Source organism: Myxocyprinus asiaticus, chromosome 42, assembly GCF_019703515.2.
Source record: "Myxocyprinus asiaticus isolate MX2 ecotype Aquarium Trade chromosome 42, UBuf_Myxa_2, whole genome shotgun sequence".
Taxonomy (NCBI): domain Eukaryota; kingdom Metazoa; phylum Chordata; class Actinopteri; order Cypriniformes; family Catostomidae; genus Myxocyprinus; species Myxocyprinus asiaticus.
Genome location: NC_059385.1, coordinates 17893887 through 17917782, shown reverse-complemented (window position 1 = coordinate 17917782; position 23896 = coordinate 17893887). Strand labels below are relative to the sequence as shown.

The 23896-nt window shown below is 40.7% G+C and overlaps 1 protein-coding gene across 1 annotated transcript in view; it reads left to right on the top strand.

Annotated features, from left to right (window-relative positions):
* Positions 1–23896, top strand: part of LOC127432841 (1,4-alpha-glucan-branching enzyme-like) — a 261140-nt gene that overhangs the window by 69568 nt on the left and 167676 nt on the right. Inside the window, exons 4-7 of the mRNA XM_051684290.1 lie at positions 3697–3822; positions 6352–6487; positions 12047–12137; positions 14884–15093. Coding sequence (XP_051540250.1) covers positions 3697–3822; positions 6352–6487; positions 12047–12137; positions 14884–15093 — 563 coding nt within the window. The remainder of the gene's footprint in view (positions 1–3696; positions 3823–6351; positions 6488–12046; positions 12138–14883; positions 15094–23896) is intronic.

The window sequence follows — 23896 nt, the reverse complement described above, 5'->3', positions numbered from 1 at the left end:
CTTAGGCAGTCATCCTCCCGTTGTTCCTTGCCGAATGCGCCCCCCTCTGTTATCTGTTGGAAGAGGTCAGAATATACATTAGAAGCAATCACTCTCAACTCACCATCTCGCTTGCTGTCAGTGGCCAGCAACACCGGGCATCTCCGTGGTCTTGGACAGGGTCCCCTGCGGCATTGCCCCCGGCGGCTGGCAGGTTGGACAGCTTGAGCCAACAGCTGCTCGAACCCCGGCCAGACTCATCCTAAGGTTAGGGGCACCGGCAGATCTTTGACAATCCCGACCTCCACTGGCCTGCTTCCTGGTTCGGCCTTGATGGTAACTGACCGTGTTGGGACGTAGCGCGTGTTGCCGTGCACACAGATGATGGGGATTGAGGCTTGGCTGTGTGGTCGGGGGGAACTATCTGGGGCTGGACCAGGCTTACGGTGCTCCCAGAAACCAGGAGGGCTTTCACACAGTGGCCCTCAAACTTCACCTCCCTTTTCGAGGCTTCCCGGGGCACTGCTCAGTGAACAACGCAACCTGCCAGCCAGGCTCGGGCCTCCGGGAGGTTTGGGTCCATGGGCATGGGTTCCTCCCCGAGCGGACGGTGTCGCTGGTCTACTTACTGGCCACGAGGTGCCCTCCAGTGGTCGCCTTCCCTGGTGCATTTTCTGGTAAAAGGTGCCAGCTCTTTCTCCGCCGCTAAGGGCTTGCGTCGCCTCCACCAGTTCCACAGCCTCCATCAGGGTGGCGAGAGTCTTGGGGTTCTGCATTCCTACAGCCCTCTGTTGCATGCAGGGGAGGGACCAGAAGAACTTGTCCACCACTACATGTTCTGCTACCTGTACTGGTGACAGTTGCCCAAACAACAGCCATAGACGGGATAGCTGCGAAGCTTGTACACGGGTGGGAACCTGAGCATCATACACTCATTCATGGAAGCGCTGCGCTGCACATACAGGTAAAAGCCCCACCTGTGCCAAGATCTCATTCTTTAGCTCTTTATAGTCGTCAACGGAGGCCGTGCTGAGTGCGTAGTATTCCTAATGTTGCTATAACAATGCAAAAAGCACTTACCAATTTACTTGAAGTGAAAATCAATGTAGATCTGGAAAAAAATAAGAGACCACTGCAAAATTATCAGTTTCTCAGGATTTACTATTTATAGGTATGCGTTTGAGTAAAATGAAAATGTTTGTTTTATTCTAAAAAGGTCTGACATCATTTCTCCCAAATCCCAAATAAAAATATTGACATTTAGAGCATTTATTTGCAGAAAATGACAACTGGTCAAAATAACAAAAAAGATGCAGTGTTTTCAGACCTCGAATAATGCAAAGAAAACAAGTTCAAGTTCATTTTTAAACTATACAATACTAATGTTTTAACATAGGAAGAGTTCAGAAAGACATCCTTCACAAGATGAATCTGCCCGATTCCAGCCTTGCTGAAGCAACCCCAGATCATCATTGATCCTCCACCTGGTCGTCTAATGGTTAGATGGAGACCTGGAGAGGCCTTCAAGCCACAGTGTCTCGCACCCACTGTGAAATTTGGTGAAGGATCGGTGATGATCTGGGGGTGCTTCAGCAAGGCTGGAATCGGGCAGATTCGTATTTGTGAAGGACGCATGAATCAAGCCACAAACAAGGTTATCCTGGAAGAAAACTTGCTTCCTTCTGCTCTGACAATATTCCCCAACTCTGAGGGTTGGTTTTTCCAGCAGGGCAATGCTCCATGCCACACAGCCAGGTCAATCAAGGTGTGGATGGAGGACCACCGGATCAAGACCATGACCTGAACCCTATTGAAAACCTCTGGAATATGATTAGGAGGAAGATGGATGGCCACAAGCCATCAAACAAAGCCGAGCTGCTTGAATTTTTGCACCAAGAGTGGCATAAAGTCACCCAACAGCAATGTGAAAGACTGGTAGAGAACATGCCAAGATGCATGAAAGCTGTGATTGAAAATCAGGCTTATTCCACCAACTATTGACTTCTGAACTCTTCCTAAGATAAAAACATTAGCATTGTGTTGTATACAAATTTATATGAACTTGTTTTCTTTGCATTATTTGAAGTCTGAAAACACTGCATCTTTTTTGTTATTTTGACCAGTTGTCATTTTCTGCAAATAAATGCTCTAAATGACAATATTTTTATTTATTTATTTATTTTTACTCAAACACATACATATAAACAGTAAATCCAGAGAAACTGATAATTTTCCAGTGGTCTCTCTTTTTTTTCAGAGCTGTATATACATATATCACTAGCATTGCATACTTTAGAATATGATGATGCCAGAAACTAAAAACTTATTAGTGTTGACATGGCCTTAGTGTAGTGTAGTACTTGACCAGGAATTTATCAATTAAACACTATACATTTTTAAATAATGACCTATGGCTCCTACAGATGCATATGCCATTGTTTAACAACCTCAGAGCACATGGTAGGTCTGTTTTTTAAGATTTATACATTAGCACTTAAAATCAATTTAGCTTTGGAGATTTTGAATGGCGTCTCTACTTTTGTAACTCTATTTATATACATTGCTCTTGCTCTTCACTATTACAATCCAAGTCACTCATTTCCCCCAATCTCTCTCTGTATTTCTCTCTCTCTCTCTCTCTCTCTCTCTCTCTCTCTCTCTCTCTCGCTTGGTAATAGTCTGTGCAAAGCTCACTATAACCGGAAAAAGATGTACCATCCTACCCTGTTTTCTCTCCAGAGCTCCAGAGAAGCTATCGATCTGTGACAATCTACGAGCTGCACCCCAGAGACTGAAAGCAATGATGGACCTTCTTAAAGTGCTTTGTTTTCTTCTGTTGCTCTCCTCCCCTCTGTCAGCTCTCATCACCAAACACCTGTCCACCTTAAGTGTGTGTGTTTTTGTTTGAGTGTCAGGGGTCAGGTAGATTTAATAACAGGGTCGGGTTTGGTTTGCAGCGTATAGGTTGTGGAATCTTCATCTTGTCATTTTAAATAAAATGTTGGCTGTTATGGCAAGGCACTTTTTTACCCTTTTAGATGAAAAGGTGTCCCATGTTTACAGTGTAACAAATTTTGATTTAAACATACTTATAAGAACAATGGCTATAAACAGTACAAAGGATCTCAAAAATCCAATTTCTATTAAAAGAGGATATTACATAATATTAACGGACCCCTCACCACACACACTCATAATGTATCTAGTGGTGATGACCCTGCTCAGGAAAAAAATAAAATAGTTAATCCCAGCCTGAAGTGTTTTTGTGTGTGTGTGTGTGTGTGTGTGTGTGTGTTTGGTCTTAACTGGTTTAAGCTGGTTTGGCAGGACTTCAGCTAGTATCCCAGTTTGACCAGCAGACTAGTGCCCAAAATCCCTCTATATCCAGCAAAACAGACCTGCATGGTCAGGCTGGGACACCTTAGACTGGAGACCATTTTTGTTGTTTTGTTTGTTTGTTTTTACCAGCAGAGGTCAAACTGTATGTATATGCAATTTATGCATTGTTTATTGATGTAATAAACTGTAGAAAGTGAGTTAATTTACTTTGTGTGCATTAAAACAGTGACCCCAGAAAGTAATAATAGCACTGTTGTGCTTTTTGTTGCTTGCTGTTATTTTATGATAAATTTTAATTGTATGTTCAAGAGGCTTTTTGTTCATTATTATAGTTTTATATGGCTTTTTGTTAAAGATATCAATTTGTCTTTTCTATAGCTTGTGATCCTGACTAAAAAAGGTGAATATCTTTTTCGGATCTCTCCTTGGGCAAAATACGTCACAAAAAGTTTGGATTCTGTCACCTATGACTGGACTCACTGGGACCCTCCACAACCATACCTGGTGAGTATTCACCATAAACATTGATTTTTCAGAGTGGACAGTCACATTGTTATATATTGGAAAAATTTATTGACTCCAAAGATAAAGTACGTTTTATTTATACAATTGTTTGACATGTATAAATTACTTTGGTGAGTTGCAGGCACACGGCACTAGCAATGCCAAAGTCATGAGTTCGAGCATACTTATAAGACATACAGTACAGACCATTTCAAGGATGTGTTTGGTGTTCGGCCTCTCTGCTCTGTTTGACCTCGTTTCACGGCCGTTCAGACCCATTCGGCCCCGTTTCTTGGCCGGCCCACTGGGAAAAGTCCCGGTTCTCCCCATGGCCAGTCCACCCCTGACTGTAATGGATAGTTTTGGAATTCTTTATGACAGTAGAGAATATACAGCAAAAAAAAAAAAAAAAAGAATTTTGTCGTATTACAGTAAAAATATCTTAATCTAATCAATCTGCAACAATAAAAATGTGCATCTTTGGAATACTGAAAAATGTTTTTTGTATTGAGTCAGTAGGTCAGTGTGTGACTCCTGTTAGTCACACGTCTTCTCCTCATCCAGATTAGCAGGTCAGAGTTCACCAAACTTGAACTTTCATCCACAGCCGAATGCAAAATATCTTCGCATAAGCTTACGGTTCCGGTCTCCCATGTTCGGACGCGTTTGAATGGGAGTGAATGGAGTGCAAACTATTGTGACAGCACCTTAAATCTAAACAAAATTAAATGAGGTTTACACTTAAAGAATGTTGAGATATTTTTACTGGAAAACAAGACAAAATGTTTAAGAAGTCCATAGTCAGACATGCATCAAGGAATTTATGCACACCATAATGCACAAAATAAGCCATCTCTTTTTCTAAATATCTCTCAGATTTTCAAAAAGCACACTCAGATTCTCAAAGGCAGAATGGTTTTTGGTTTGCAGTGTGTGAGTTGAATTAGGGTGGATGGTTTCAGAGCTGTCAGGGAGGAGGACTTGAGTTATGTACTCAGAGTCATTTTTGCCCTACAGAGGGTCAGCAGAGAACTGTTCATCACACCAGTCATCATCGACTGATAGCTGTTTCCTAGAACCACTGAGTGAGTTCCCACTCTCACACTTGCACACAAACATCAACAAACTTACACACACCCAGATGCATCCTTTCTCTTGAACTTTTCATCTGCAAAAGATTGATAAGATCCAATGCTCAACTTGACCTGTAGACCTCATTCAGATCAGTGCACCCAAGCAGGAAAGGTATGTTGTTGTTAGGGTACGCATATGGCCACTGATCTTGAAAAATATGCGGGAGATTTCTTCCAAAATATTTGAAGATTTTCAGTTTACAACTTAAATTTCAGTATGTTTTTTTACACAAAGCTATCTTATGGCTTTAAAGAGTTGAAATATAGGGCACAAGTTGTATGGACCACTTTTATGATGCTTTTATGGTGCTTTTTTGTCATCTTGGAGCTTGGCACACACAGTTCCCTTTTGCTTTCATTATATGGAGTGCCCAGAATATTCTTCAGAATTCACCTTTTGTGTTTCAGGGAATATAGAAAGTAATTTGGGTTTGGAACGACTGGCACTGTTTACATTCATATTTGTCTCAAGTTATTGTCCGTTTTTGCATTGGAGGTGGTAATGTACGATAAACACAAAAAGCGGGAGGGAATGTTTGCTGGACCGAAAGCCATTCATGCAAGCCTTTGGTGTTCCTGTGGCTCTCAGCCATTTATCAACGGTAGCCATTAGCATCTCTGAGGCATCCCGCTCTAACGGCAACCCCTCTTCCGCATTAATAATGACACTCAAAACTGCCTCCTCTAAAGTGATCCACCACATTAAACAGCCAATTTAATCCGAGGCAATTCAACAATTGCTTTTGCCCTCTTGATGTCTTTGTTTAGCTGAAGAACCATTTGCAAATGGCTTTGATATGGGGTGGTTCTTCCGCACTGACAATGAGACATACTCTCCTTTGATATCTTTTCACAGCATCAGACATTCATACAGCTGGCCCTGGTCAATGGCATCATACCCGTAATCAAGTTTTTTGAGGAGATGAATTGGCGGCACAATGTCATCCGACAGTTATAGCGATTGCTGCATGATTAAAGGCAGGAAATATTGCTTTTTGCTTTCTAGATATGGCACAGCCGTTGTTTTATGCACTTCTGTGTGTCTGTCTGGGGGTGTGGATATGAGTTTTTGAGCTCTCTAAAACTTTAACCAAAACTATTTTCAAACTTAAACGAATATAATATTGAAATGATATAGCATTTTCTAAATTTGCATGCTCTGAGAGTTCTCAAATTCTTGTTGTAGGCTGAGAACTTTGTCTCCATTGTATTTTTCCAAGCGTTTAATGAAGACAAATATTTGAGTTGTGTTGCATCAGGATCTTTGAGGTAACTCAGATACTCAACAGAAATGTCTAGCAAAATCTTTCTTCAAAGCAAGAGGGCTGGGTTTTAACTAGGATCTCTCTCTCTCTCTCTCTTTCTCACCTTCTTTCTCTGTCTCTCTCCCTCCCAGTTTCAACACCCAAGACCCCCTCGGCCCGGCAGCCTTCGTATCTACGAGGCCCATGTGGGCATCGCCTCGCCTGAGGAAAAGATTGCCTCGTACAATAACTTCTCCCAAAATGTGCTACCTCGCATTAAAGATCTGGGTGAGTGATGAAATCTACAGAAACACTGCAAAAAACACCCGCACATCACGTCAAAATGATATGAATTGAGTGGAGAAGAGCATACCCCTCGCTGAGGGGCAACTGCTATCCTTATGCTCAGCAGGCAGAAGAAATGGATCTTAGGTCTTTAAGAAGAAAAACTTACTGTTTTATCAAGGAATCTGTTTGAGTGGGGTGATTTTGCTACAAGTGAGTAATAAGAAGTGCAGTTAGCCATGACTGACTGAGCAGGTTTTCATTTTGTTATGTAGTGTGGGGGTGTTTATCTCAATTTTGTATGTATCACCACAATAGGGCTGGTGAAATTTGCTTCACACAAAACTTTCATGCAATGCAGACATATAATGGTATCATTTTAGATACTTTGCTCAAGGACAAAATACTGCAGTGCAATGAAATCGTCTGAATTCACCACCTCGTACTATTGCTTAGCATTAAAATAAAGCAAGTTCTCATGTGAACACACATGTCATTGTGAACAAGCTTCTCTCTAAGCACTCATGAATGCACAACGGACGTTAAGATTTTCTCTGCAAAATTGCTTAAATGAATACTGTAGTTCGCCCAAAAATGAAAATTCTCTTATCATTTATGCACCCTCATGCCATCTCAGATGTGTATGACTTTCTTCTGCTGAACACAAAGAAGATATTTCGAAAAATAGCTCAGCTCTGTTGGTCCATTCAATGCAAGTGAATAGTGGCCAGAACTTTGAAGCTCCAAAAAGCACATAAAGACTGTGTAAAAGTAATACACATGAGTCCAGTGGTTTAATCCATGTCCTCTAAAGCAATTTGATCGGTGTGTGTGTGTGAGAAAGAGATCAATATTTAAGTACTTTTTCTTATGAATTTTCCTCCCTGCCCAGTAGGTGGCGATATGAACGAAGAATGCAAATCACCAAAAACAAAAGAAGTAAAACTCTTAGGAGAGAAGAAAGTGCATAGGAGGGCAGGTGAAAGTAGATATATATATATAGTAAAAAAGGACTTAAATATTGATCTGTTTCTCACCCACACCGGTCATATCACTTCTGAAGACATGGATTTAACCACTGTCGAGTCGAATGGATTACTTTTATGCTGTATTTATTTGCTTTTTGGAGCTTTAAAGTTCTGGCCACTATTCATTTGCATTGAACGGACCAACAGAGATATTTTTCTAAAAATCTTTGTTTGTGTTCCTCAGAAGAAAGAAAGTCATAAACACATGGCATGGCATAAGGGTGAGTAAATGATAAGAGGAGATTCATTTTTGGGTGAACTATTCCTTTTAATTGCGGGATGTTTCTCACTTAAACCTATTGTATGCTTTCAGAAGACTTGGAAAATTACACAGGGGACATGGACTACTTTTATGATACTTTTGGGTACTTTTTTAAACTTTAAAGAGAGGAACTATCCACTGCCATTTTATTCACAAGATTGCCTGCAATATCTCCATTCTGAATGAGAAAGAAAGTCATATGGGTTTTGAAGGACACAAGGGTGAATAAATAATGACAACATTTACATTTTTGGGTGAACTATTGCATTAAAAGAGCAAGGATGAAAAAGAAATGCATTTAGTTTGTAGTGACACAGATGAATCCAAAGAGTGCAAACGACAAGCAGTTCCACATGGAATAGTATGCTAACTGTAGCAAGCGGTAATGTTAAGTTTAGTTAGCAGATGTGAGAACAGCTGCTGCCTCAAGTGATTCCATTACAGCACGCAGAGCCGTTTTCCATGATTGTTCCCTTACAGAGCTTTTGACATGGAAGGGTGAGAGGAAGCCAGCCTACAATTACTACATCAGAGGGGTCCAAATTAGGTTTTTCAGCTGAGGGATTACACAACGTACCTTAAACAGTAGTGTTTATTGCATTGGTCTGATCCATAAAACAACCTTCTGCTGTTTGTTTTCTCAAGGGTTGAGACATTAAACTTTGCCTGAAGCAATTAAATCTGTTTTTAAGCAGAGAGTTAGTTAGCGTAAAAATATTTTTCACCCCTCATATGGGTGTTAAAATAGTCCTAAGAGAGAAAAGTCAAAGGCTGTCACAAAGGCACAATGAGTCACCAAGAATGATCGCTGCTCTCCCTGGGGTTCTGTGCCTCAGTTAATGTTCTCTGCTCTTCAAATCTGTCCAGAAAGTAACAAAAGCAACACTGCACTTTTCTACTAATGGAAGAGATCTTTTTGGCACATTTTTTTTATTTTTTTTTTTTTAAATGATTGTGCCCTTATTTTACCCTTATATATATATATATATATATATATATATATATATATATATATATATATATATATATATATATATATATATATATATATTTTTTTTTTTTTTTTTTTTTTTTTTTTTTTCTCTGAATTAAAGCATTGAAGGAATTATTTTCTTAGTTGTGCGGGTTTCTTTTCAAATCAAGTTTGAAATGGACTTTTAATGTAAAAGGTTTAATGTCAGAAGCATATTACATAGCTTAGAGACCTGAGAAATGATTTCACTTATAAAAGAACGCTGACTCTCAAAAGAAAATGCACTGAAAGTGATTTATAAAAATAAAAATAAAATTTTTATGTTTTTTACATTTTTTGTATTATTATTATTCTTTCTGTATGGCCTTTCTTCGAGTTATCAGGATTTATTGTTATATACTGCATTATAAAATGTTGTTGCTTGACAGGTCTGATGTTTAAATCCATTGTTAACACATTTTGTGTTAGAGGAAGGACTGACTCAGACAAGGGGTGCACAAAAGCATCTTAATAAATATCCACACAAAGAAAAGTGCCACAAAAAATTGATTGACAAACAAAAGGAACCCTACACAAGTATCACAGAAACAAAGAGGCAAGCCTAGCTTATGTGCCCTCATGCTGAGAGAGAAGAAGAAAAAAACAATTGAGTTAGGTACATACACGACCACTGTAATTTACACAAGTGGCAAAAGATACACATCTCTATTCCTATAGTATTCTTTACAGTTATCATTTGTATTTTTAAAGTGATAGTTCTCCCACAAATTAAAATTTGGACCTCATTTCCTTAAAGGAATCAAATTAATTTTGGTTATAACTGTACAGCTATTTTAGTTTAGGTTGTGAAAAAAAAGTTGTAAGGTAGTACTGGTATCTTTCCCTTAGGTGTGATGGGAACACGTCATGAAATATTAAATAGGGACATTGTCACATTGGTTACGCATGCTCAAGCATCAGACACTGTGGAAATGTTCAAACAAGGAGATCACAGACAGAGCTAGAAGCACCTGGGTTTGATATAATCTTATTTGCTTAATTCTCAGCTGACTATGACAAATGCTTTATTCATACTTGTTAGAGCAGGGGGAAAATAAGTATAAGTTTCCTAGACTTACAACAGTCTGATTTGATATTATTGTATCCTGGAAATTGTCCTCGCAGTAATACTAAATAAAAAAATAAAAAAATAAAATTTAAAAAAAAAAAAAGACACCATGTTCATGGATTCAGTTTAAAATTCAAAAGAATAACCTTTTGTTGGGGACACTTTGTAGTCAGATTAATTGAGTGAACTCTAATGTTGTGAGTAAAACGATTGCTTTGCTTTAATTACGGCTTTACTTCCAAGTCTTTAGTCCCCTGTCCAAGACAAATTGTACTGCACAATGCAAGAATGGACAGTTTCATAGTTCAACTGGGAGAATGGCATTCTGTTTTTGTCAAACCCATGTACGGTAAATGCAATGTTCATGGTATACTTTTTCCTTGATAGCACACATACATCGCCAATGTGATACTAGAGGGTGTAATATTTAGAATGTTTATTCATCAGAAATATGACACTAAAACTTTCGATGTTGGATGATTAGCTGCGTTCACACTATTACTTGCAAAATTTATGCCTCTCATCCACAATGGATCTGTGTTTCCCGACACCAAAAACGGAGAGTTTAAAAACAATCTCTAGTACTGCATACTTTGGAAAAAGATGACATTGATAAAGGTAAAACAGAGTTTTCAATTGAAAACATATTCGTTTGGGCATAGCATTAACATTTTTGGTTAAGAATGTACAGTGTGTAAATGTACTTTTTTCTAGATGTTTATTATTTCTTTGTATAAAAAATGTGATACTTTAAATTGAATGTGTTTCTTTCCATATGATGAAAGCAGAGGTCTCTGTGATGCATAATTGCTTACTGGTTTAGAAATGTAGGATTGTTTTTATTATTATTATTATTACTATTATTATTATTGTAAAAAGCAACAATGTAAATATCAGTTGTACTTGTTCACTTGTATACAGTTTATATACAGGTGCATCTCAATAAATTAGAATGTCGTGGAAAAGTTCATTTATTTCAGTAATTCAACTCAAATTGTGAAACTCGTGTATTAAATAAATTCAATGCACACAGACTAAAGTAGTTTAAATCTTTGGTTCTTTTAATTGTGATGATTTTGGCTCACATTTAACAAAAACCCACCAATTCACTATCTCAAAAAATTAGAATACATCATAAGACCAATAAAAAAAACATTTTTAGTGAATTGTTGGCCTTCTGTTAATACACGAGTTTCACAATTTGAGTTGAATTACTGAAATAAATGAACTTTTCCACGACATTCTAATTTATTGAGATGCACCTGTACTATATATATATATATATATATACTGTATATTTATCAGAGAAAGTGCAGTGTTGAGACCCCACCAGAATGCTGGAATCTTGTACATCTTTCTAATTTTTGGAAGAAGGTGGCATCAGCTCTTTGCAAAATCTAGCAAACTACCTACATTGTCAGAAATTTAAGACATCATAGACACGTCCCCAGCATGAACGCTCTTCCAAAAGGTAGGCAGGATTATTATGCAACCTTCTAAGAATACTTCTTTTGGTCAGAATGTATTGTGATGAGCTCAGTTAAAAAATCCATCCAAGAAGATGCAAAGCGAGAGGATTGTTGATTATAAAAATCTTCTGGAATTAAGTTGAGTCGAATCCCCCATGCGGTCTGTGTGAAAAGTTCTAATTGTGTGTCCCGCAAAGTTGCACAAGTCGCATTCCAAATCGGTCGCTTATGAGCTTTCAAATCAGTTAGGATGGTAGAGGATAGCTGCCTATGTAGGTAGTAGACAGCAAGGCAGCTAATTTGTTTGTAACAGAGCCGAGAGTCGATATCACAGTGTCAAATGCTTATTATTCACAGAAAATGTTTACACGTTAAACTTTTATTTGCATGAAAATATGAACTTAATTCTAATTCTAATTTGTCATGCCATCATTTTACTATTGAAGATTCAGATCAGTGCTGGAGCTGACATTTAAAGCAAAGTGTTGGTTTCACTGATTTTTAATTATGCTGTAATTAATTACAATTTTCCACTGTGGACATACAGTAGAACTACTTGGAATTAATCCTTATTGTTAAGATTACTAAACAAAGAGAATGCCTTAGATGTGTCTTTAGTGTGTTTCACTTTGAAAGTTTAGTTTTTGAAGCTCTTCTAACTTTAAACTTATCTGTGATGTTGTTCCTTTTTTCTTCACTTTCCCCTTGTATTTTCATCTCAGGATACAACTGTGTTCAGCTCATGGCAGTCATGGAACATGCCTACTATGCAAGCTTTGGCTATCAAGTCACTAACTTCTTTGCCGCATCCAGGTAGATTTCAGAGATTTCTTACAAATAGTCGACTCTACTGAGTAGAGTTGTTGCTTTGCATTTGCAAGTGTGTTGTTAGGGCATTGCTAGGTTGTTGAAAGGGTGCTCTGGGTGGTTGATAGGTGGTTGCTTTCTAGTTTCCTAAATGTGACTCGGGTGCCTCTTTCAATGAAGTACGTTCAAATCCTGCAAAGTGTGATCTATGAAAGCTTCCACCATTATGCCCTTGAGAAAAGCACATAACCCTTAATTGCTCCAGGAGAACATCCTATACATCCTAATAAGTGTACTGTAAGTTTTTGCACAAAAATATCTGGTAAAAAAATAATAACTTGTGTTATCACTGCAAAGTTGTTTCAGTCATGAGTAAAGATCTCCAAACCAACGCTTTTACTGTATGTTCAAACATTTGTGCAGAGAGTCGCAATGGTAATCTAGGTTTTCCTCTTGATGCTTGAAAGTATTGCTGTCTGACTGCTAACAGCTCCCTAGTCGGAGCAGATATAGATTGTATTTTTAACAACAAAGGTTAACAACCAAGTCCCAAAAGAAATTATTAGCTCCACAGGGTCTCAGATCAAGGTGTTCTAGATGTGATAAGAAAACGCACTTCTCCTTCACCAAACACGATAGCATGCTGTGCCCTGGTCACATTTTATTTATTAGTGGTCTCTGGTCACATTTTATTTAATAGTGGTATATCTACAAGGTCTGGTAGACTGATCATGTGACACTATCTAAATGCTTTTCATTTTCTGTTAGGGCTCAGGCTTTGGTGGGTTTGGTGGTCTCTCGGACTGTGCAGCAGCAATTCCAGTCTTTAAATCAGGATGAGGTCCCCTGTCAAGGGCAGTAATCTTACTGTAAACACATTTGCCGTTAATCCCCAAATAGAAGAAAGGCCTGATAAAAAACAATTATAAAAAATAGAATCGGGTCTTCAAAATAAATAAATTCTCATGAAAGAAAATTGCATCTTTGAATGTGGGGAGTGAGCAGCTCCCTCAACCTAATAAGATATGAAAGAGTCATTGGGAATATTTTTTCAGCTTTGGCTGGCTGAGGCGGCCAGCACTGGTGAACCAGTCCAGATAAAGTGCAATGTATCCAGAGTAATTTCACTCATGATTGATCACTCATGCACATTTAAGGCCTATTCCTCTCTCTGCCAGGTGGAGGGAGGCAAAGGAGGGAATATCATTAACTCTGTTCTCACTTTCTTTGTTCTTCTTCATCCCAATATCTTTTACATCTGTAAAGTAGAGCAGATAGTGGAAGGCATGCTGGGAGTGTCCGTTCATTGATTTGATTGTGATCATATGGAGGAGTGTTATAGTGTTCCTTCACCTGTTCTTGCATGCTTAGAGCAGTCAACAGCACTCACTTTATTAATCTTATAGGGGGCACTTTATTTAGCTTTCTGTGTTAGTTGTTCTCAGTTGTTATTGCTTCACAAACCAGATTTTACACTGAATGTCCAGTGGCGATCCAAAAGTAAATGAACATTCTTTTTTTTTTTTCTTCTTTTTTTTTTTTTTTTTTTTTTACATTAATTAGTTTTAATATTACTATGGACTGCATAGGCTTAATAACATTCAAAAGTAGGAAAATGAAAACCCTCAGAAGATTTACCAATCTAACACATGATGAAACAAATGCAAATGATGACGAATGGTGATGAATGATAGGGAATTTTGCATAAAATAAAAAGGATTGTTTGTATACAAGAGCAAATTAAATATAGATAAGCCTATTTATTTTGTTATCCTAACTATTTATTTTGTTAACCTAACTATGCATGACTATATAGTTTACTTTCTGTCCGTGACCTGGTTCGAGACAGATTTTTAAGTCTCGACCCATCAGCTTACCTCTGGTCTGCATGAATATTTTCTGAAAACTCTTGATTTTGCTCAGAAATGTTTTCTTTCCAGTGACATTAACCAGTTTGATTGGGTTTTTTAAGCTTTGAATTTCATCACTAATTTCTAAGGTTTCATGGTCACACAGGAATACCAGAGCATGTGGATAGCAGTATTTGGCATTACGGAAATTACAAGACAAGGATTAGCTGGTCCTTTTACTGTATGTTTTATCTAAAGGAATTTACAGTGCAATTATTAAATGACAGTTTCCCTGGAGCAACCTGCAGTTATGGGCACAATGGTGATGATTATGTATCAACCTATTTGGGGTTTTAACCTAAATCATTTTGGTTACTTTTAGATCTTTATCAGCTAGACTGCATTTATATTTATGCATTTTGCAGACCCTCCTACTCAGGACAGCTTGCAGTGCATTCAAGGTATCCGTTTATCTGTATTTGAGTTCCCTGGGAATCGAACCCACAGCCTTGACATTGGTAGCACAATGCTGTGCCAGTTGAACTACTGAAAAAGTAACCTATACCACTCTAGATACTATTATCCTACAACAAGCACATTGTGATGATTCATGGATCAACCCTTGTGGAGTTTGAACCTACAACCTTTCAGTTACCAGCCAAGGTCTTTATCAACTAGGCTTCAGATACATTAGTGCATTTTGTAGACTCCTTTAAATGGGGCATCTTACAGTGCATTCAAGGTATATAGTACATTTATCTGTGTGTTTTGTGGGAATCAAGCCCATTACCTTGGCACCGCTAGCACCATGCTGTACCAGTTAAGGTAAAAGAACAGTAGGCTACACCATACAAGAAACTACAACTCAGTCCAAATGACAGAACACACATTCTGTCTTACAGTCGGTTTGGCATTCCTGATGATCTGAAGCATCTGGTTGATACTGCACACTCCATGGGCATCACAGTTCTGCTGGATGTGGTCCACAGTCATGCCTCCAGCAACACTGAAGATGGGCTGAACTACTTTGACGGGACAGACTCCTGCTTCTTTCACGGTGGCTCCAGAGGGAACCACTCACTCTGGGGCAGTCGAATATTCAATTACTCCAGGTAAATTTGTTATATAGCCAGTTCAGAAATACAATGAGGTCCAAAAAAACTTTTGAAAAGACAAGTGATAAAGCTTCTATGTAGCATTTTTCTCATTTTATTTAATTACAAATTATATTACCAGCATAACAATTTAAGTGGGAAGTTGAACTGAATTTTATTTATTTATTTATTTTTATTTTTATTTTATTTTTCTGTGAGGACTTCTGAACCCCACTGTACATGGACAATGCTATACATGTACGGATAAGCTGTGCAGTATGCATGCTCAGCCTCATTTATAACCAGGGTTGGGGAGTAACGGAATACATGTAACAGGATTACAAATTGAAAATACTAAAATAAGTAACTGTATTCCACTACAGTTACAATTTAAATCATTGGTAATTAGAATACAGTTACATTCAAAAAGTATTTTGATTACTGTTGAGAGATTACTTTGCATTTTATTGTCATTTGTTTAATTTAATATTTAGTCCTTTCAGATGGAAAACATTTATACATATAAAAGATGTGATCCAAAGAGTGTTTGAGCAGCGGTGAAACACTTTCTTATGATTTGTTACATTCATACGAACAGACAGAGAAGTACGTTTGAAGTAAGTTTGGAGCAGAAGAAATAGAAATAAACCTTGTGTAAATTGTTAGCTTTACGCTAAGCTAAAATGCTATTTCTAGCCATTTTACATGCACATGTTACCAGGCTCGATCATATTTTTTTATCAAGAAAATTCACGTTGGATCATAATTTCTTTTTTTTCTAGTAAGACCTTTGATATTAGGGCAAAAATCATATTCTTTATAATAATTTTTGTATTGTTTTCCTGTAAAAATATCTAAAAATCCTTAAAACAAGATCAATTTGATTTATCTTATTTTAGAAACAACACTCCATAAGATATTTAGGTTTTTCAGATAATGTATTTTTAACTTTTGTCTTACATGCACAGAGTTGAAGAAGTAATCCAAAGTATTTAGAGTACATTACTGACCTTGAGTATTCTAACGGAATACATTACAAATTACATTTTACAGCATGTATTCTGTAATCTGTAGTGGAATACATTTCAAAAGAAACCCTCCCAACCCTGTTTATAACATTGTCCTCACATTCTCAACTCGCTCTGCAGGATCTTGTCCTCTGAAATTTGTTCTCATTTGTGCATATCAAGCAGCCTTTGAGTTTTCCAGAAGCATTGAAATGCTAATGAATGCCATCTTAATGGCATCTTAGGATCACGTATAAGAGGTTCCCTGTCTGTCACTCACTCGACATTGTGTTGATCTAGTGACACTAGGAATCACTCTTGGGAGCCCCAAACACCTCTGCTTTTTTGAAAAAAGGCCAATGAGAATTGGCGAGTGGAATTTGCATGCCACTCCCCCGGACATACGGGTATAAAAGGAGCTGGTATGCAACCACTCATTCAGATTTTCTTTTCGGAGCCGAGCAATTCTATTCATTGAAACTGAATTCATCTGCGAGTTCATTCACCTCATCTGCTGGATTCTATGGCGCATTTCAGCGGCTTCTTTCCCTCTGCACCCATGGAGTGCAGAGAACGCCCCTGGGAGCATCGGCAGAACAACAAAAGAGTATATTCTAAAAGAGTATATTTTCTTTCTAAAAGAGCGGCACACAAGGAACGTCTTTTTAAAGATACTTTCTGTTTGTATGTTATTCCTGGTTGCTGCCGTTATCTCTCCGCTTCTGATGGCCACGATAGCTGTCTTACGTGTCTGGGCGCTGCCCATATGGAGATTTTGTTCGTGGATGGGTCTTGTCCTCATTGCGAGAACATGACCATAGCAACGTTGCGGTCGTGGCTTGCATTCATAAGCAAGCCACCCCAGCGGCTCCCCGCCTTCGTCCTTCTACCTACGGGTATGAGGCAATGCCGGTTAGCACTGGGGGCGATTTGGGGACATCAATGGGACCACCTCCACCGGGAATCCCCCTGCGGACCTCCCATTCCCCAGCACTCTCGCTTGCCCCGATCGGGCACTCGGATGAGATCGCCGGCTCGTCTCAAGGCGAGTTTGACCTCTTGTTTGGAGCCCGGGTAGAGGATGAGTTAGAGCGCAGCATCGGAGAGTGGGCTCATCCAGTCGGACGCAGAGGCTTCGACTGGACTTTCTCTTTCAGGAATGGTCGCCCAGTCCCAGGCCGACGCGGAAATGACTGACATGCTTTCCTGGGCGGCCGTGAGCATCGGGCTAGAGTGGAACCCTTCACTCTCCCCTGAACCCTCGTGGCGCGTCGATTGGTTCCTGGGCTCGGGGTACCGCCCACGGCCACGCCCTGCCCCCATTCCATTCTTCCTGGAGGTGCATGAGGTGCTGACAAGATCGTGGGAGGCACCTTTTACTGCCCGGTCACTGTCTTTCAGCTCCACCACTCTCACTACCCTCGATGGTGGAGCGGCCACGGGGTATTCAGTGAACCCCCAGGTGGATAAGGCACTCGTGGTGCACTTGTGTCTGCAGAGCGCAGCCACCTGGCGCGGGCGCCCGAAGCTCCCGTCCAGGGCCTGTAGGTTTACGTCGTCCCTGACGGTTAAGGCCTATGGTGCCGCTGGACAAGCTGCCTTTGCCCTGCACGCCATGGCTCTCCTGCAAGTACACCAAGCCTCAGACTCGAGTCCCGAGATGGGTATGGTGCCGCGGGACACATCGCGTGGCCCTCATGCTGATCTGTCGCCGCCTCTTCAGTCCTTGGACCGACCTTGCATTTCTACGGGCAGGGGTTCCCCTAGAGCAGGTCTCCAGGCGCATTGTGGTTACAACAGACACCTCCAAGATGGGCTGGGGCACTGTATGCAACGGGCACAGCTGCCAGCTCCTGGACTGGCCCGCGGCTGCATTGGCACATCAACTGCCTAGAGTTGTTGGCAGTACTGCTCGCCCTGGGGAGGTTCTGGCCGTTGATCCAGGGCAAGCACATGTTGGTCCGGATGGACAACACAGTGACGGTAGCGTACATCAACCATCAAGGCAGTCTACGCTCCCATTGCATTTCACAACTCGCCCGCCGTCTCCTCCTCTGGAGTCAGCAGCACCTCAAGTCGCTACAAGCCACTCACATCCCGGGCAGCCCCACCTGGTGAATTCTCCTGAGGAAGGATCTTCTTTCTCAGGGATGGGGCACCATCTGACACCCACGACCAGACCTCTGGAATCTCCATGTCTGGCCCTTGGACAGGATACAGAAGACCTAAGTGGCATACCACCTGTGCTGGTAGACATGACCACTCAGGCTAGGGTGCCCTCTATGAGGCGCCTGTATGCCTTCAAGTGGCGTCTGTTCGCTAAGTGGTGTTCTTCCCGACGTGAAGACCCCCAGAGATGTGCAGTTGGATCGGTGCTTTCCTTCCTGCAGGAGAGGCTGGAGAGGCGGCTGTCCCTCTCCACCATGAAGGTGTATGTAGCCGCTATTTTGGCTCATCAAGATGTAGTAGATGGTAAGTACTTGGGGAAGCACGACTTGATCACCAGGTTCCTGAGAGGCACTAGGAGGTTGAATCCCTCCAGACCGCACCTCATCCCCTCATGGGACCTCTCTGTAGTCCTTCGGGGTCTACAGGAAGCTCCCTTTGAACCCTTGGAGTCAGCTGAGCTTAAGGCACTCTCTTTGAAGACTGCCCTCCTGATTGCGCTCACTTCCATCAAAAGAGTAGGGGACCTGCAGGCGTTCTCTGTTAGCGAATGGTGCCTGGAGTTCGGTCCAGGTTACTCTCAAATGATCCTGAGACCCCGACTGGGCTATGTGCCCAAGGTTCCCATGACCCCTTTTAGGGATCAGATGGTGAACCTGCAAGCACTGCCCCAGGAGGAGGCAGACCCAGCCTTGGCGTTGCTGTGTCCGGTGCGAGCTTTACGCATCTATTTGGATCGCACGCAGAGCTTTAGGAGCTCCGAGCAGCTCTTTGTCTGCTTTGGTGGACAGCAGAAAGGAATCGCTGTCTCCAAACAGAGGATCACCCACTGGGTCATTGACACCATCATGATGGCATATCAGGCTCAGGATGTGCCACCCCCTGCAGGGTTACGAGCCCACTCTACCAGGAGTGTGGTGGCCTCATGGCCCTGGCCAGTGGTGCCTCTTTGGCAGACATCTGCAGAGCAGCAGGCTGGGCAACACCCAACACCTTTGCGAGGATCTACAATCTCAGGGTTGAGCCAGTCTCATCCCGTGTATTGGCAGGCACGAGCAGGTAAGTTCCGGGACAGCTGGCCGGGTGTACCAATTGCACATAGCGCCTTTCCCCTCCCTTGAGGTGAAGATGTGTGCTCTTGACTCCCAGTCATGTTCAAAGACTGTGACCCCTGGATGACTTTCCTCCTTAGCCCTCTGGCAGTTGAGTTTGCGGAGAAACACGCTGCCGGCCCAGTACGTGCGCTAATGAGACCCTGTACTGAGGTAGGTGCTCCACATGTGCTGGTTCCCCGAAGGCAACCCCATGTGATATCTTCTGCAAAATCATTTCCCTGTCAGCAAACTGCATCTTCCTTGGGCAGAGGCCCCTCTGCCCCCGGTTGCCATGATCTGTAGAAACTCCTTCCCGTTCGGGTAGGACCTACCATGGGACCTCTCCACATGACATACTTCCGACAAGACTCGGTAAGACCATGTGACTTATTCCACTCAAACCCCCCCCCCTTTTTGGGTGGGGTGTGGTCTCCGCGGTGTCTTCCCCTTGGGAGGGACACCCCCTGATGCAGACACTTATGGCTCCCAGTCGGTTAACAAATTCCACTCTTTTTGGGGAGAAAAGAGAGGGAAAGAGGCCTCGGCTGGGCTAGCCTGTCCCTATCGTTGGGCAGTCGACTTGTTCCTGAAGGATCGTTCGACGCGCATAAGAGCGTTGGGGGAGGTTACATGATGGCCTGGTGTGCTGGCTACAAGGCACACAGTGGTCTACCTGTCACACTCCACCAGTTCACGTAACACAGTTCAGATAGTTGTGGCATTTTGTATAGGGACCCCTAGTGTCACTACATCAACACAACATAGAGTGAGTGACAGATAGGGAACGTCGTGGTTACTTTTGTAACCGCCGTTCCCTGATGGAGGGAACGAGACATTGTGTCCATCTTGCCACAATGCTGAACTACCTGCTTAAATGGCTGGGACCTGGTCTCGGCTCCTCAGCACAAAACCTGAATGAGTGGTTGCATACCAGCTCCTTTTATACCCGTATGTCCGGGGGAGTGGCATGCAAATTCCACTCACCAATTCTCATTGGCCTTTTTTCAAAGATCAGAGGTGTTTGGGGCTCCCAAGAGTGACTCCTAGTGTCACTACATCGACACAGCGTCTCGTTCCCTCCATCAGGGAATGGAGGTTATGAAGGTAACCATGATGTTTTATAGCTTTCCTAAATGGTCACGGCCATTACCTGCGATTCACTATTGATTACAGTGGGCAAGTGTACCACTCTGCATGCAGTATTCAGAGTTAACAAACGGGCTCTTTTTGGTTAATCTTCAATATGTTGCCCTACTCACTAATGGGGCTTTTCCACTGCATGGTACAGCTCAACTCGACTTGACCCTGCTCGCTTTTTGGAGGTTTTCCACTGTGGATAGTACCTGGTACCTGATACTTTTTTTAGTACCACCTCGGTCGAGGTTCCAAGCAAGCCGAGATGATTCTAATTGTGACGTCAAAACCCTGCAGATCACTGATTGGTCAGAAAGAATCGTCACTACCAGCGTCACTGGATTTGCGACACAGGACATCAACCCACTAGTTTTAAAGTTAGCAACAGCGACAGCAATATCATTTGTTCACGGGACTTTCGAATTGTAAAAAGAAATGGCTGTGCGCAAAACCACACCATGGTCAATAAACGACGTGAAACGAAAAATCTTTCAGGAAGTGTCTCAGCTGTTGGCCACGCACGGCTACCACCGGACCTACCAACAATGTAGGGAAAAGTTAAAAAAAGTTGAAAGTGGAGTCCACGATGGAGGATGGTACATTTTGTTACGTTAACTCTATATTCTGCTTGAAAGCTTCACTTTATTTAGTTGACCAGCTACTGGAAAGCTTGCTTCTAAAACAACAAGGCCAATTTAACTGTTATACTTGTGTAAAATCACCATGCAACAACTGCTTTATGCAGCACAATGAGCTAGTAGCTAACAGCTAACGGTTGTTTTATTGTTTATGGTCAGTAATGTTTGTGTCGCATTTAAGATGTTGTCATGGCAGTAGAGGCGGCGCCACTATGACGGGCAGCCTATAATCCCACCCACGTTGAAGCGGCAGTAAACTGCAGTGGAAAAGCAAGCTCAGAAAAGTAAAGCGAGCAGAGTCCAGTCGAGTCGAACCATAATGTGCAGTGGAAAAGTGCCATAAAAGAACCTTAAGAAATCTCCACTTAAGAAGTCACTGTCTTTCTTCTCGTTTTTCCTTGACTTTTAGATGACAGGCTCTCTTTATGCCACCTCTCAGTTTTGATCCATTAGAGGTCTCAGTGTTTGTTGCCCTCCGTTGTCACTTTCCTTAATGGGATTTCACATCATTGTTGTTTGAACCTGATGGGTCATGCCTCACCCACCAAAATGATAGTCCTGTCTGCCAGTTACCTCTGAGAATGAACATCGATTTTTGGTCATTTCTTTGTTATTGATTCTGGCCATATGCCTTTCGTCCCCTCTCAGATTTTTGGATTTTCTTCCCAGGTCCTTGCTCACTGGTGAAAATATTTTAATGTTTTGACATAGCTCGGTACAGACGGGATGGAATATCAGCTCTGCTGTGTGAAAAGGTGAAATAGGGAGCATCATCTTCCAAGTTGAGCACATTGCTGTTCGTCACCACTGAAAGAAAATGTGGCGTTCTGTAAGACACAGTATAGGTTACTGTTGGACAGTTTTACATGTAAACAAGCTGTCTACATGGATGACATAGTGCAGTGAAACACTAGGTCAAATTTACACGTAATCTTGAGAGTGGGTCTTGGTTGAGTTGATTTATTCATTTGAAAATAGATTTTAGTCTTATTTAGCTTTTGAAACTTGATTGATTTGTTGCAATGGTTTCCCGAACATTTTTATGTATGAGATTGCTAGAGTATTTTCAATTATGCCATTTTTGTTATGCAATTGCTTATAAACAGTCTTAAAGGAAAAGTTCACCCAAAAATGAAAATTATCTCATCATTTACTCACCCTCATGCCATCCCAGATGTGCATGACTTTCTTTCTTTTTCAGAAGACAAAATAAGATTTTAAGAATATTTTAGCTGTTATTCCATAAAATGAAAGTAAATGGTGACCAGAAATTTGAATAACCAAAAACACATAAAGGCAGCCTAAAAGTAATCCGTATGGCTTCAGTGGTTTAAACCATGACTTCCAAGTCTTCTGAAGTGATCCAATCGATTTTGGATGACAACAGACCAAACTATGACCCCTTTATCACTATAAATCTTGACATCATCACAAATCGGATTTGAAATCATGACCGTGCCAAGAGACTGCAGTGGCAAAATGTACAGTGAAAAAAGAGATATATTTTCACTATATATCACCCAAAATCGATTAGATCACTTCCGAAGACATGGATTAAACAAATGGAGTTATATTGGTTACTTTTGTGCTGCCTCTAAGTGATTTTTGGAATGGTGTTTTGGTCACCATGCACTTGCATTGTATGGACCTACAGAGCTGAAATATTCTTCAGTTTGTGTTCTGCAGAAGACAGACAGTCATACACATCTGGGATGGCATGAGGGTGAGTAAATGATGTGAGAACTTTCTTCTTTGTGTGAACTATCCCTTTAAGACCAAGATATTTGCCTTACACTCAAGGAGATAAAATATTGTAAAACCTAGGAAATTGTGCATCACAAAGCATACAAAACTCTAAATTATAAAACTACATGTAAGACAGTACCAATTTCTCAGCTTTCATTCTCACAATTGTGCTGAGTTAATCTTGAAATATCACAGATGGCGTTCAAAGCAGCTACAGTGATGTTATTTGCATTATAATTTGTTATGCATACACATATTGTTCTGAAATTTATATTTAATAAGTTCCAAATTGTTTACTCAGATAAACTAGTTAAGGGTTGCCCTGATGTTTCAATAAAGAAACTCAAACACAATTACAACTTGGGGGGGGGGGGGGGGAGTTGTGTTCCAAAAGACTGGAACACAACAGAAATAAATTTGCCTTTGACACAAATTTTGCAAACAGCTTGTCTATTTTAATCTTGTTTTTAATTAATTTAAATCACCACTAATTCAATCCCATTGTTTTGACTTTTTCCATTTATCTTTCTTAGTGTTTAATTAATCTGTTGAAATGGAATAGTGTTTTAAAAGTTGTTTGTGATTTTGATTTTTATTATATTTATTTAATCTTATTGTATTTATTTTGCTGTAAACTGACCTTGCAACTTGGTCTGTGTGAGTTTGTGTGTGTGTGTGTGTTTTACATAGATAAAGATAGGTAAGCGTGCATCATTTAGCGTTAGAAAAAAGGCAATATATGATATAGTTTCAAAGCTTTGTATTCCAATTAATTTATTTATTAATTCTGTTTTATTTGTTAATCTGTTATTTTGTGCATTGTTGTTTGACGCCTTTGATGTTTTTTTTGTTTTGTTTTTTTCTTGCAGTGTTTGCCCAGCGCCAATTATTTTTGATACTGATGGGGGATTGGTAGAGTGGCAGTAATATATTGATTCTTCTTAAAAGTCTTTCATCTGTGGCCTACTGCAGTTGTTGGCATCTCTGTGGTGTAAATGAGCCTGTCTCATCCGCCCTTTTCCTCTGTCAATTTAGT